At 52.9% G+C, this 13,378-nt stretch overlaps 1 protein-coding gene across 1 annotated transcript in view; it reads left to right on the forward strand.

The window, feature by feature from the left end:
- The first annotated feature begins 6,166 nt into the window (after positions 1–6,166).
- Positions 6,167–13,378, forward strand: part of atic (5-aminoimidazole-4-carboxamide ribonucleotide formyltransferase/IMP cyclohydrolase) — a 34,039-nt gene continuing 26,827 nt past the window's right edge. Inside the window, exons 1-2 of the mRNA XM_080198580.1 lie at positions 6,167–6,201; positions 7,978–8,104. Of these exons, the coding sequence (XP_080054706.1) occupies positions 6,192–6,201; positions 7,978–8,104 (137 nt within the window). The 5' untranslated portion in view covers positions 6,167–6,191. The remainder of the gene's footprint in view (positions 6,202–7,977; positions 8,105–13,378) is intronic.

Here is a 13,378-nt window from a genome sequence, read left to right on the forward strand (position 1 = left end):
TTCCACTGGAAATCTCTCCCAGCTTGGACATATTCAGAGAGAGTGAGGAGTTCAGCTCTGTCCTACACTAAATACTGACTTCGTTTGCTGTCATCTACAGTCATTGTTGCTCAGAAGTTGTCTCTGTTTTGCAGGATCATTGTTAAGGGTTAAATTTAGTAAATTATTCTTACCTTGTAAGGAATGCTCATATCCCATGAATGCATTAAACATTATATAGAACATAGAACATAGAACATAGAACATTACAGCGCAGAACAGGCCCTTCGGCCCACGATGTTGCGCCGACCAGTTACAAAAACAATGACCCACTAGCCTATACCAATCCCTTTTCGTCCATAAACCTATCCAGAGATCTCTTAAACGCCCCCAAACTAGACGCATCTACAACTGCAGCAGGCATTCCAATCCCTCACCACCCGCTGGGTAAAGAACCTACCCCTGACATCCGTCCTGTAGCTACCCCCCCTTAATTTAAAGTCATGCCCCCTCGTGCTAGCTTTCTCCATCCGAGGAAAAAGGCTATCACTATCCACCCTATCTAAACCTCTAATCATCTTATATGTTTCAATAAGATCCCCTCTTAGCCGCCTTCTTCCCAACGAAAACAACCCTAGATCCCTCAGTCTCTACCGACCTTTCCTGAACGGGCTTAGCTAAAGCCGCAAGAAGGAAATTTGTGAAGCTGACATTATTGCTCATGTTGATAACTCTTCATGTCCGGTGGTGTCCGCCTCTCCCGAAGGCCTTGAATCCATTGCTGTGTACTGCCTCTCCAGCACAGACTGGCTGTGGAGAAGACTGCAGGTGAAAGCCAGGCAGCCAGTGTGACCAACCCCCTCCCTAATCCTAAGCTTCACACCCAACCCAGGCCTGTAGAAGGTCACGGGACAGTAGCACAAATGGTTAGCACTGCTGCTTCACAGCACCAGGGATCCAGGTTCAATTCCAGCCTTGGGTGATTGTCTATGTGGAGTTTGCACATCCCCCCCGAGTCCGTGTGGGTTGCCTCTGATTTCCTCCTACACTCCAAAGATGTGTAGGTTAGGGGGATTGACAATGCTAAATTGCCCCTTAGTGTTCAAAGATGTGTAGGTTAGGGGGAATTGGCCAGGCTAAATTGCCCCTTAGTGTGCAAAAGTGTGTAGGTTAGGGGGATTAGCCATGCTAAATTGCTCCTTAGTGCCCAAAGATGTGTAGGTTAAGGGGTTGTGAGAATAGAGCAGTGGATGGGCCTGGCAGAGATCCTCTGTTGAAGAGTTTTATAGAATCCCTACAGTGCAGAAAGAAGCCATTTGGCCCATCGAGTCTGCACCAACCACAATCCCACCCAGGTTCTATCCCCGTATCACTATATATTTACCCACTAATCTCTCTAACCTATGCATCTCAGGACTCTAAGGGGCAATTTTAGCATGGCCAATCAACCAAACCCGCACATCTTTGGACTGTGGGAGGAAACAGGGGCAGACTGGATGCGCGGAATGGCCTCCTTCTGCACTGTAGGAATTTGATGAAGGCCAACTTGACCAAGCCCAGAAACAGAGCAGCAGAAGGTCTTTTGACATACCAGTCCTCACCTCTCCCTCAGGAGATTGGAGATTAGGAGGGTGGATTTCAAGTGGAGCAAGTCGGAGCACATGACCCAGTCTATGAGAGAGGCCCAGAGAAGATCAATGACATGAAGGCCAGCCAGGAACTGGGCCTCCTTTGTCATGGGTCACAGCCATGTGAATCCAATTTGGTATTGATAGAAACAAGGCTGTGTACGAGAAATCAGATGATGACCCTCGCTGATTTGAAGCTAATTTTAACCATTCATGATCACGGGAGGGGTGATTAGCAGGATGCACGCAGACTCGCAGTCTGAATACACAAAGGGCACAGCTGATATTTTGTGCTATTCCTTGACTATCTGGGGCAAGTTAAATTCTGTATTAAAGGAGAAAGGTAGGTTCACTGCCCGGCCAATTACTGTCCCATCAGTCTACTCTCAATCAGCAGTAAAGCGATGTAAGGGCTAACGGGTTCAAGGGGAGAATGGGGGGAATCAGGATATTGAATTTGATGATCAGCCATGATCATAATGAATGGTGGAACAGGGCCCACTCCTGTCTCTAGTTTCTGTGTTAATAACCTGCTCAGTAACACTCAGCTTGGGTTTCACCAGGGTCACTCACCTCCTGACCTCATTGGTTCAAACATGGACAAAAGAGCAGAATTTCAGAGGTGAGGTGAGAGTGACAGCCCTTGGCATCAAGGCCACATTCGACAGAGAGTGGCATCAAGGAGCCCTAACTGGAATCAATGTTTATCAGGGGACAAATTCTCCTGGTACACAGGAAGATGGCTGTGGTTGTAGAGGGTCAGTCATCTCAGCTCCAGGATATCTCTGCTGAAATTCCTCAGGATAGTGTCCTAGGCCCAACCATCTTCAGCTGTTTCATCAATGACCTTCCCTCCATTATAAGGTCAGAAGTGGGGATGTTCACTGATGAGTGCACCATGTTCAGCACCATCCGCGACTCCTCAGATACTAAAGTGGCCCATGTTCAAATGCAACAAGATCTAGACAATATCCTTGCTTGAGTTGACAAGTGGCAAATAATATTTGTGCCACACAAGTGCCAGGCAATGACCATCCTGAACAAGAGAGATTTTAACTATCACCCCTTGACATCCAATGGTGTTACCATCACTGTAGGTTAGAAGTGGGGATGTCCGCCAATGATTGCATAATATTCAGCCTCATTTGTGACTCCTCAGATACTGAAGCAGTCCATGTTCAAATGCAAAAAGATCTGGACAATATCCAGGCTTGGGCTGATAAGTTGCAAATAACATTTGTGCCACACAAATGCCAGGAGAGACATGCTAACCACTGCCCCTTAACATTCAATGGTGTTAGCATCACTGAGCATCCTTGGGTTTACCATTAACCAGAAATTGAATTGGACTAAGCATATAAATACTGTGGTGACCAAAGCAGATCGGAGGTTAGGAGGAGTTCCACAGTGAGTCACTCACCTCCAGACTCCCCAAAGCCTGTCCACCATCGACAAGGCACAAGTCTGGAGTGTGATGGAATACTCCCCACTAGCCTGGGTGAGTGCAGCTCCAACAACATTCAAGAAGCTTGACACCATCCAGAGCGTACTACCAAATTACCAACAAGCCTCCTGTTCCACCAGAGGTCCAAACATCCTAGACCACTGCTGTACAAATATCAAATATGGCTCCCGCTCTATTGCCTCAGCCCCTGCCCCCACCCCCACACTTTGGCAGATCAGACAACATGGCTGCTCCCAGCTTATTGCTTGCAGTCAGTGGACTGGTCAATATTTAAAATTCTGCGACCAGCCTGAACAAGTATGCCATGACAATAACTGACTTCATTAGTAAGTGTGTAAAAGTCTGTGTGCCAAAGAAGCAAATCCGTGTGTTCCCCTCCCGGAAACCATGGATGAACAGGGATATCCACTGCTTGCTGAAGAACAGGTCTGAGACATTCAAGTCAGGCGGCCCTGACCTATACAAGAAAGCCAGATACGATTTAAGGAGATCCATCAAAGATGCCAAAAGACAGTACCGGACCAAGCTAGAGTCCCAGGCTAGCCACACACCGACCCCCGCCGACGATGGCAAGGTCTGCAAGACGTAACAGGCTACAAGACGAAGGCATGTAAAATCGTTGGCTCCAACACACCCCTCCCTGATGAGCTCAAAGCATTTTACGCTCGTTTTGAGCAAGAGGTCAGCAAGAGCATGCCCTCCACCCTGGAAGCTCTGGATGAACCTGTATCTGGGGTCACCATTGTAGAGTGAGAGCAGTTTCTCGAAGGTCAACCCACAGAAAGCGACTGGCCTGGATGGGGGTACCTGGACGAGCACTCAGATCCTGTATGGATCAGCTGGCAGGAGTATTCACTGACATCTTCAACCTCCCTTTACAACGATCTGAGGTCCCTATCTGCTTCAAGAAGATGACCATCATCCCATCCTAAGAAAAACAAAGCCTTAATGGCTATCGGCCGCTGGCTTTGACATCCATCATTATAAAGTGCTTTGAAAGGTTAGTCATGGCACAAATCAATTCCAGCCTCCTGGATCCCCTACAGTTTCCTAACCCACAGACCATAATCAGTAAGAATAGGCAACAACACCTCCTCCACGATCATCCTCAACACTGGTGCCCCACAAGGCTGTGTTCTCAGCCCCTTACTACACTCCTTGTACACTATGACTGTGTGGCCAAATTCCTCTCCAATTCAATTTTAAAGTTTGCTTACAATACTACCATAGTGAGTCGGATTTCAAACAATGATGAGACAGAATGAGATAGAGAATCTGGTGAATTGATGTGACAACGATAATCTCTACCTCAATGTCAACAAAATGAAGGAGATAGTCATCGACTTCAGGAAGTGTAAAGGAGAACATGCTCTTGTCTACATCAATGGGGACGAAGTAGAAAGGGTCGAGAGCTTCAAGTTTTTAGGTGTCCAGACTACTACACTCCTTGTACACTCCTTGGACATTCTCTCTTCTACCTTCTTCCTCTGGGAAAAAGATACAAGTCTGAGGTAACAACCCAACTGACTCAGGAACGGCTTCTTCCCTGGTGCTGTCAGACTTTTGAATGGATTTACCTTGCATTAAGTTGATTTTTCTCTACGCCCTAGCTATGACTGTAATACTACATTCTGCACTCTCTCCTTTCCTTCTCTATGAGCAGTATGCTTTGTCTGTATAGTGCACAAGGGACAATACTTTTCACTGTGTGCTAATACATGTGACAATAAAAAATGAAATGAAATCACAATCAACCATCCTGGACAAATCAGTCCACTTGACTGCAGTCCCTTCAGTAAAAAGTCTGACAACACCAGGTTTTAGTCCAACCTATATATTATCAAATAAATAGGTTGGACTAAAACCTGGTGTTGTCAGACTTTTTACTGTGTTTACGCCAGTCCAACGCCGGCATACCCACATGCAGTCCCTTCCACAGACATTCATTCCCTCCACCACTGACACACAGAGGCAGCCTTGTGTACTATCTACAAGATGCACTGCAGAAACTCACCAAGGTTACTTAGACAGCAAATTCCTACCTTCTAGAAAGACAAGGGCAACAGATACATGAGAACAGCACCACCTGCAAGTCTCCCTTCAAGTCACTCACCATCCTGACTTGGAAATATATTGCTGTTCCTTCACTGTCACCATGTCAAACTCCCTCCCTAACTGCACTGTGGGTGTACCTACACTTCAGAACTGCAGCGGTTCAAGTGGGCAGCTCACCATCACCTTTTCAAGGGGATGGGCAATATAAATGCTGGTGTGGATTGTCCCAGGAATGGATAAAAAGGTGTTGTGTGTGGGTAAAAAAAAGTTGGACTTAAATCTGGTGTTGTGAGACTTCTTGCTGTGATCTTGCTGTGCCCAGAGCAGCTGCTGCTCTGCCTCCCCATTGGAGCAGTGAGTGCAAAGTTTCCTCCCACAGAACTCCTGGCTTGGGTGACTGTTGAGTTCTCCCTATGACTGTGGGGGTTTCCTCCCACAGTCTGAAAGATGCGCTGGTTAGGTGCTTTGGCCTTGTTGAATTCTCCCTCAGTGTACATGAACAGGCACAGGAGTGTGGCGACTAGAGGATTTCCACAGTTAATGTCATTGCAGTGTGAATGTAAGCCTACTTGTGACACTAATAAATAAACTTTCAACTGAAGCAGCTGCTGTCACGGACGTTGAACTGAATGTGGGTGTCTGCCTCAGGGTCGAAGGAGTTGAGGCAGACAGTCCAGAGGATCAGATAGACACTATAGAGGATCAGACAGACAGTCTAGAGGATTGGAAAGGTAGTGTGGAGCAGTCTAGAAGATCAGACAGACAGTGTGGATCAGACAGACAGTTTGGGGGATCAGACAGACAGTGTGGATCAGACAGACAGTCTGGGGGATCAGACAGACAGTGTGGATCAGACAGTCTGGGGGATCAGACAGACAGTGTGGATCAGACAGACAGTCTGGGGACCCACCTGCTCAGTCAGCTTTGATCTCTGAAACACCTTGAGGACAGGGGGCGGGGTCAGCGGCTTTTCAGTTCTCGCGCCGCTACCGCAGCCCCGCCCCTTTCTGAGCGGGGAGCCGCGTGGCCGAATGGAGCCGGGGACGGAGGAGAGCCCGGCGGGAATGGAACTGGGTACCGGGGGACAGGGGGGGAGCGGGGGGACCCGTCCGGTCTGGGACCGGGGAGCGGGGAGAACATGGCGGAGCGGGAGCTGGGAACCCGGGGGAGAGGCAGAGAGGGGAAGAACATAGGGAGAGAAGTTTGCCGGGAAGAGGGTGGGCCCAGTGTGCCTGTGTGGGGGGGGGGTTTGCCCGTGTGCCCGGGTGGGGGGGGGGGTTTGCCCGTGTGCCCGGGTGGGGGGGGGGGGGGGTTTGCCCGTGTGCCCGGGGGGGGGGGGGGGGGTTTGCCCGTGTGCCCGGGTGGGGGGGGGGGGGTTTGCCCGTGTGCCCGGGTGGGGGGGGGGGGGGGTTTGCCCGTGTGCCCGGGTGGGGGGGGGGGGGTTTGCCCGTGTGCCCGGGTGGGGGGGGGGTTTGCCCGTGTGCCCGGGTGGGGGGGGGGGTTTGCCCGTGTGCCCGGGTGGGGGGGGGGGGTTTGCCCGTGTGCCCGGGTGGGGGGGGTTTGCCCGGGTGGGGGGGGGGTTTGCCCGGGTGGGGGGGGGTTTGCCCGTGTGCCCGGGTGGGGGGGGGGTTTGCCCGGGTGGGGGGGGTTTGCCCGTGTGCCCGGGTGGGGGGGGGGTTTGCCCAGGTGGGGGGGGGTTTGCCCGTGTGCCCGGGTGGGGGGGGGTTTGCCCGTGTGCCCGGGTGGGGGGGGGGGTTTGCCCGGGTGGGGGGGGTTTGCCCGTGTGCCCGGGTGGGGGGGGGGGTTTGCCCGTGTGCCCGGGTGGGGGGGGGTTTGCCCGGGTGGGGGGGGTTTGCCCATGTGCCTTTTTGGGGGGGGGGGTGGCCGTGTGCCCGGGTGGGGGGGGGTTGCCCGTGTGCCCGGGTGGGGGGGGGTTTGCCCGTGTGCCCGGGGTTGGTGTGCGGGGGGGGGGGGGTTTGCCCGTGTGCCTGGGTGGGGGGGGGGGGTTTGCCCGGGTGGGGGGGGGTTTGCCCGTGTGCCCGGGTGGGGGGGGGTTTGCCCGTGTGCCCGGGTGGGGGGGGGTTTGCCCGGGTGGGGGGGGGTTTGCCCGTGTGCCCGGGTGGGGGGGGGTTTGCCCGGGTGGGGGGGGGTTTGCCCGTGTGCCCGGGTGGGGGGGGGGTTTGCCCGGGTGGGGGGGGGGTTTGCCCGTGTGCCCGGGTGGGGGGGGTTTGCCCGGGTTGGGGGGGGGGTTTGCCCGTGTGCCTGGGTGGGGGGGGTTTGCCCATGTGGGGGGGTGTGCCCGTGTGGGGAGGTTTGCCTGGGTGCCCCGGTGGAGTGGGTTTGCCCGGGTGGGGGGGGGGGGTTTGCCTGTGTGCCCAGGTGGAGGGGGTTTGCCCGTGTGGGGGGGTGTGCCTGGGTGGGGGGTTTGCCCGTGTGCCTGGGTGGGGGGTTTGCCCGTGTGCCTGGGTGGGGGGGTTTGCCCGTGTGCCTGGGTGGGGGGGTTGCCTGTGTGCCCGGGTGGGGGGGGGGGTGTGTCCGGGTGGGGGTGGGGTTTGCCTGTGTGTCCGGGTGGGGGTGGGTTTGCCCAGGTGGGGGTGTTTGCCCGGGTGGTGGGGGGGTTTGCCCTGTTTGCCCCGGAAGGGGGATTTGTCCTATTTCCCCAGCAGGGAGGGGTTGGTTTGTCCTATTTCCCAAGGAGTGGGGGTGGGGGGAGGTGGGTGGCGCGCGGTGGCTGAGGTTACAAGCTTTCCTGGGAAAGGGGGTGTCAGTCCTGTCAATACTCCTCCCAATCTCTGCTGTGTGACCCTGCTTCCTGTCCGCTCTGACAATGACACTGATGTTCTCTTGCAGCCTTGCTGAGTGTCTCGGATAAGACGGGCCTGGTGGACTTCGCCAGGCGCCTGGTTCCTGTCGGTCTCTCTCTCGTTGCTTCTGGTGGGACAGCCAAGGCTCTCCGGGAAGCTGGTCTCGTTGTCAAGTGAGTAAGCTGTGGGCAGGGAGCCTCGGGTGAGCAGTGTGTGTCTTGGCAAAGACTGGCATTGCAGCCATCGCATGCATTGACTGGGGATGGGGAGAGGGTGATTCAATGGTGCTATTGAGATGAACCACTGAATTAACTTTGATAACTTCGAAACAAATCCTAACATTGAAATGATCACAAGTCAGATTAAACATTGTGCAAAAAATGTAAGTTATTTTTAAATAGAATCTCTTCAGTGTGGAAGGAGGCCATTTGGCCCATCAAGTCTACACCGATAACAATCCCACCCAGACCCTATCCCCGTAACCCCATGTATTTACCATGGCTAATCCCTCCTAATCTACACATCTTTGGACACAAAGGGGCAATATAGCATGGCCAGTCACCTAATCTGCACTTAAGGAGAGGAGAGACCCACGCAGACATGGGAAGAACGTGCAAACTCTGCACGTGGCTGGAATGGAGCCTGGGTCCCTGGCGGCGCTGCAGTGCTAACCAGTGTGCTGCCCTACAGTGCCAGTAGCACCATTCACAACTTCAGGAAGGTCTCACAGCTTGTGGATTACTTGTAGTCATTGCCACATGAAACAGTCGTAAGGTTACGATGAACTAGTAAAATGAACCTTTTGACAACCTTCACAATCAAGCTTATTTCTTTTAGCGACCCTTGATTATCTCAATCAGGCTTCCTGACAGGGTTAGTGAAATATCTGCTTTAGTCCAGTGTGTTACTGGAGATGTGTGGAATAAATCTACATTGAAAGGCAAGCAATAGCCTCGAGTAACTTCATCTTTGACTTTTAAATAAGCCTTTGACTAAAACAGACTGTTCGCGGGAGAGGTGGGGGGGCAGTGGGTGTCTTATTTGTATTTTCTTCCTCACTGCAGCCTCTGAGTAAATTTTGGAAAGATAAGGTTTGGAATGGCAATTACCACATGTCAAACAGAAAAAAGAGTTGAATATAAACAATTCCTGAGCAAAAGTAAAGCAATGCCATCAACGATTTAAAAAAAAACTCACTCAAAAATAACCAGAGTGTGTCCCCCCCCCCCCATCCCACTCCCTCCGTTCCCCCCATCCCTCTCCCTCCGTTCCCCCCATCCCACTCCCTCCGTTCCCCCCATCCCACTCCCTCCGTTCCCCCCATCCCACTCCCTCCGTTTCCCCCCATCCCCACTCCCTCCGTTCCCCCCATCCCACTCCCTCCGTTCCCCCCATCCCACTCCCTCCGTTCCCCCCATCCCACTCCCTCCGTTCCCCCCATCCCACTCCCTCCGTTCCCCCCATCCCACTCCCTCCGTTCCCCCCATCCCACTCCCTCCGTTCCCCCCATCCCACTCCCTCCGTTCCCCCCATCCCACTCCCTCCGTTCCCCCCATCCCACTCCCTCCGTTCCCCCCATCCCACTCCCTCCGTTCCCCCCATCCCACTCCCTCCGTTCCCCCCATCCCACTCCCTCCGTTCCCCCCATCCCACTCCCTCCGTTCCCCCCATCCCACTCCCTCCGTTCCCCCCATCCCACTCCCTCCGTTCCCCCCATCCCACTCCTCCGTTCCCCCCATCCCACTCCCTCCGTTCCCCCCATCCCACTCCCTCCGTTCCCCCCATCCCACTCCCTCCGTTCCCCCCATCCCACTCCCTCCGTTCCCCCCATCCCACTCCCTCCGTTCCCCCCATCCCACTCCCTCCGTTCCCCCCATCCCACTCCCTCCGTTCCCCCCATCCCACTCCCTCCGTTCCCCCCATCCCACTCCCTCCGTTCCCCCCATCCCACTCCCTCCGTTCCCCCCATCCCACTCCCTCCGTTCCCCCCATCCCACTCCCTCCGTTCCCCCCATCCCACTCCCTCCGTTCCCCCCATCCCACTCCCTCCGTTCCCCCCATCCCACTCCCTCCGTTCCCCCCATCCCACTCCCTCCGTTCCCCCCATCCCACTCCCTCCGTTCCCCCCATCCCACTCCCTCCGTTCCCCCCATCCCACTCCCTCCGTTCCCCCCATCCCACTCCCTCCGTTCCCCCCATCCCACCTTAAACGTATTCATTGATCCAGTGTCCGCAACTCTCCAGGGAAGGGAAATCAAGAGTGACCCAATAGGAAAAGGTGCACAAGGACCCAGAATGGCAGCTAGAATCTACTGCACAGCTCCAGGTTTGTTATTGTTAATGGCGGCACAGTGGTTAGCATTGCTCCCTCACAGTGCTAGGGACACAGGTTCGATTCCTGGTTTGGGTCACTGTCTGTGTGGCGTTTGCACGTTCTCCCCGTGCCTGCGTGGGTTTCCTCCGGGTGCTCCAGTTTCCTCCCAAAGTCTGAAAGATGTGCTGACTAGGTGCATTGGCCATGTTAAATTCTCCTTTAGTGCACCTGAACAGGTGCCACACTATGGCAACTAGGAGATTTTCACAGTAACTTCATTGCAGTGTTAATGTAAGCCTACTTGTGACACTAATAAATAAAACTAAATTGCTCAAGGAGCTGCCCCGTTAGGATTAATCCGCTTCAGTACAATGACTGGAGATAGAAATCTCTGTGTTGACCAGCTTTCTGTATTCACACTAGCTGGCTTGCTGACAAGCCAGCCTTCCTATCCTTTCCCATGTGAATTAGACACCAGCAGATCAAATCCTCGTGAGCAAATTTAGTCAATGCCCAGGATACTGCTGGATTTAACAGTGATCTCTGCTGGTGGGGTTTGAGCTGGATAGAGAGGTGGTTAGGCCCTCCAAATTTCATGCTGGCACAGTCAGAATCTCAGCATCTTGTGATAACTAAGGTATTTTCACAGTAACTTCATTGCGTTGTTAATGTAAGCCTACGTAGCATGGATTGGCTGACTGGCAGAAGGCAGAGAGTGGTGATGAAGGGGTCTTTCTCAGGATAATGTGGAGATGCCAGCGTTGGACTGGGGTGAGTTACCTGAAGAAGGAGTGACACTCTGAAAGCCCATGCTACCAAATAAACCTTTTGGACTTTAACCTGGTGTTGTGAGACTTTGTAATTGCTTTCTCAAGATGGCAGCCAGTGATTACTGGTGTGACTTGGGTCAGTGCTGGGACCACAACTTTTCACAATATGCATTAACGAGTTAGAGGAAGGAACTAAAGGCAGCGTTGCTAAGTTTGCAGATGATACAAAGATATGTTGAGGGACAGATAGTATTGAGGAAGCAGGGGGATTGCAGAAGGACTTGGACAGGTTGGGACAGTGGGCAAAGAAGTGGCAGACGAAATACAATGTAGAAAAATGTGAGGTTATGCACTTTGGAAGGAGGAATGGAGGCATAGACTATTTTCTAAATGGGAAAATGCTTAGGAAATCAGACACAAAGGGAGTTGGGATTCATTGTTCAAAATTTTCTTAAGGTTAATGTGCAGGTTCAGTTGGCAGTTAGGAAGGCAAATACAAATGTTAGCATTCATATCGAGAGGGCTAGAGATGTACTTCTGAGGATGTATAAGGTTTGGCCGGACCCTGTTTGGAGTATTGTGAGCAGTTTTGGCCCTTGTATCTAAGGAAGGATGTGCTGGCCTTGGAAAGGGTCCAGAGGAGGCTCACAAGAATGATCCTTGGAATGAAGAGCTTGTCATATGAGGAACAGTTGAGAACTCTGGGCCTGTACTCATTGGTGTTTAAAAGGATGAGGAGAGATCTTATTGAAACAGAAACTCCACCATACAATGATCACTCTCTCCAAGAGGATCCTTCACCGCGAGGTCCCTAATTCTACCCGCCTCATTACATAGCACCAGATCCAAGATAGCTCGCTCCCTCGTCGGCTCCAACACACACTGTTCCAGGAAACTATCCCGGCAGCATTCCAAGAACTCCTCCTCGAGCCCACCTCGTCCAACATGGGTCGACCAATCAATATGCAGATTGAAATCCCCCATAACTACTGCCGTCCCATTCCTGCACGCCGCACTTATTTGCGCGTTAACAGCCCGCCCCACCTCCAGATCATTATTCGGGGGCCTATAGACGACACCCACCAGCGTCTTCCTCCCTTTGCTGTTCCTAATCTCCACCCACAACGATTCCACTTTCTGCTCTTTGGCTCCGATATCATCCCTTGCTACCACCTTGATGCTGTCCTTAATCAGCAGAGCTACGCCACCCCCTCTTTCCTCCTGCCTATCCTTCCTAAACACTTGATAGCCCTGTACATTCATCTCCCAGTCCCTGTCACCTTGCAGCCACGTCTCTGTAATGGCCACCAGATCATATCCATTTGTGTCGATCTGCGCCACCAGCTCATCCACTTTATTCCGAATGCTTCGTGCATTCAGATAAAGCGCTTTCATCCCAGCCTTCTTCTGGACCCTATTTGCCGTAACGCCACCACTTGGGACATCCTCAGCCTCTTCCCTTACCTGTACCCTATCCTTAACTGTAGACCTCCTAACATCACCTACCCTCGCACCTTCCCCCCCCCTAATTAGTTTAAAGCCCTGTCTACAGTCCTCTTTACTCGATTCGCCAGCACTCTGGTCCCAGCACGGTTCAGACCAACCCCATCCCGCCCGAACAATTGGTGACTAGTGGGGTGACTAGTTGGTTGGTGACTAGTGGGGTGCCCCAGGGGTCGGTGCTGGGGCCTCAGCTATTTACCATTTATATAGATGATCTGGAGGAGGGAACCGAGTGTAGGGTGTCGAAATTTGCTGATGACACCAAGATTGGGGGAAAGGCAAATTGTGCGGAGGGTGTGGAGAGTCTGCAGAAGGATCTGGATAGGCTGGGCGAATGGGCCAGGAAATGGCAAATGGAATTTAATGTTGGCAAGTGTGAGGTGGTCCACTTTGGTAGGAAGAATGGTAGGAAGGACTATTACGTACGTGGCGAAAAACTGCAGCAGGCGACGGTGCAGAGGGACCTCGGGGTCCTTGTGCATGAGTCGCAAAAACCCAGCCTGCAGGTGCAGCAGGTGGTCAGGAAGGCGAATGGGATGCTGGCCTTCATAGCGAGGGGGATTGAATATAAAAGTAGGGAGGTCTTGCTGCAGCTGTATAGGGCATTGGTGAGGCCGCAGCTGGAGTACTGTGTGCAGTTTTGGGCGCCGCACCTGCGCAAGGATATTTTGGCCTTGGAGGGAGTGCAGAGGAGGTTTACTAGGCTGATACCGGAGTTGAGGGGGTTGAGCTATGAGGAGAGGCTGAATAAACTAGGCTTGTACTCGTTAGAGTTTAGAAGAATGAGGGGAGATCTCATTGAGACGTATAAGATGATGAATGGGATGGATAGGATAGAGGTGGAGAGACTCTTCCCGCTC

Source organism: Carcharhinus amblyrhynchos, chromosome 11, assembly GCF_965287045.1.
Source record: "Carcharhinus amblyrhynchos chromosome 11, sCarAmb.v2.hapA, whole genome shotgun sequence".
Classification (NCBI taxonomy): Eukaryota; Metazoa; Chordata; class Chondrichthyes; order Carcharhiniformes; family Carcharhinidae; genus Carcharhinus; species Carcharhinus amblyrhynchos.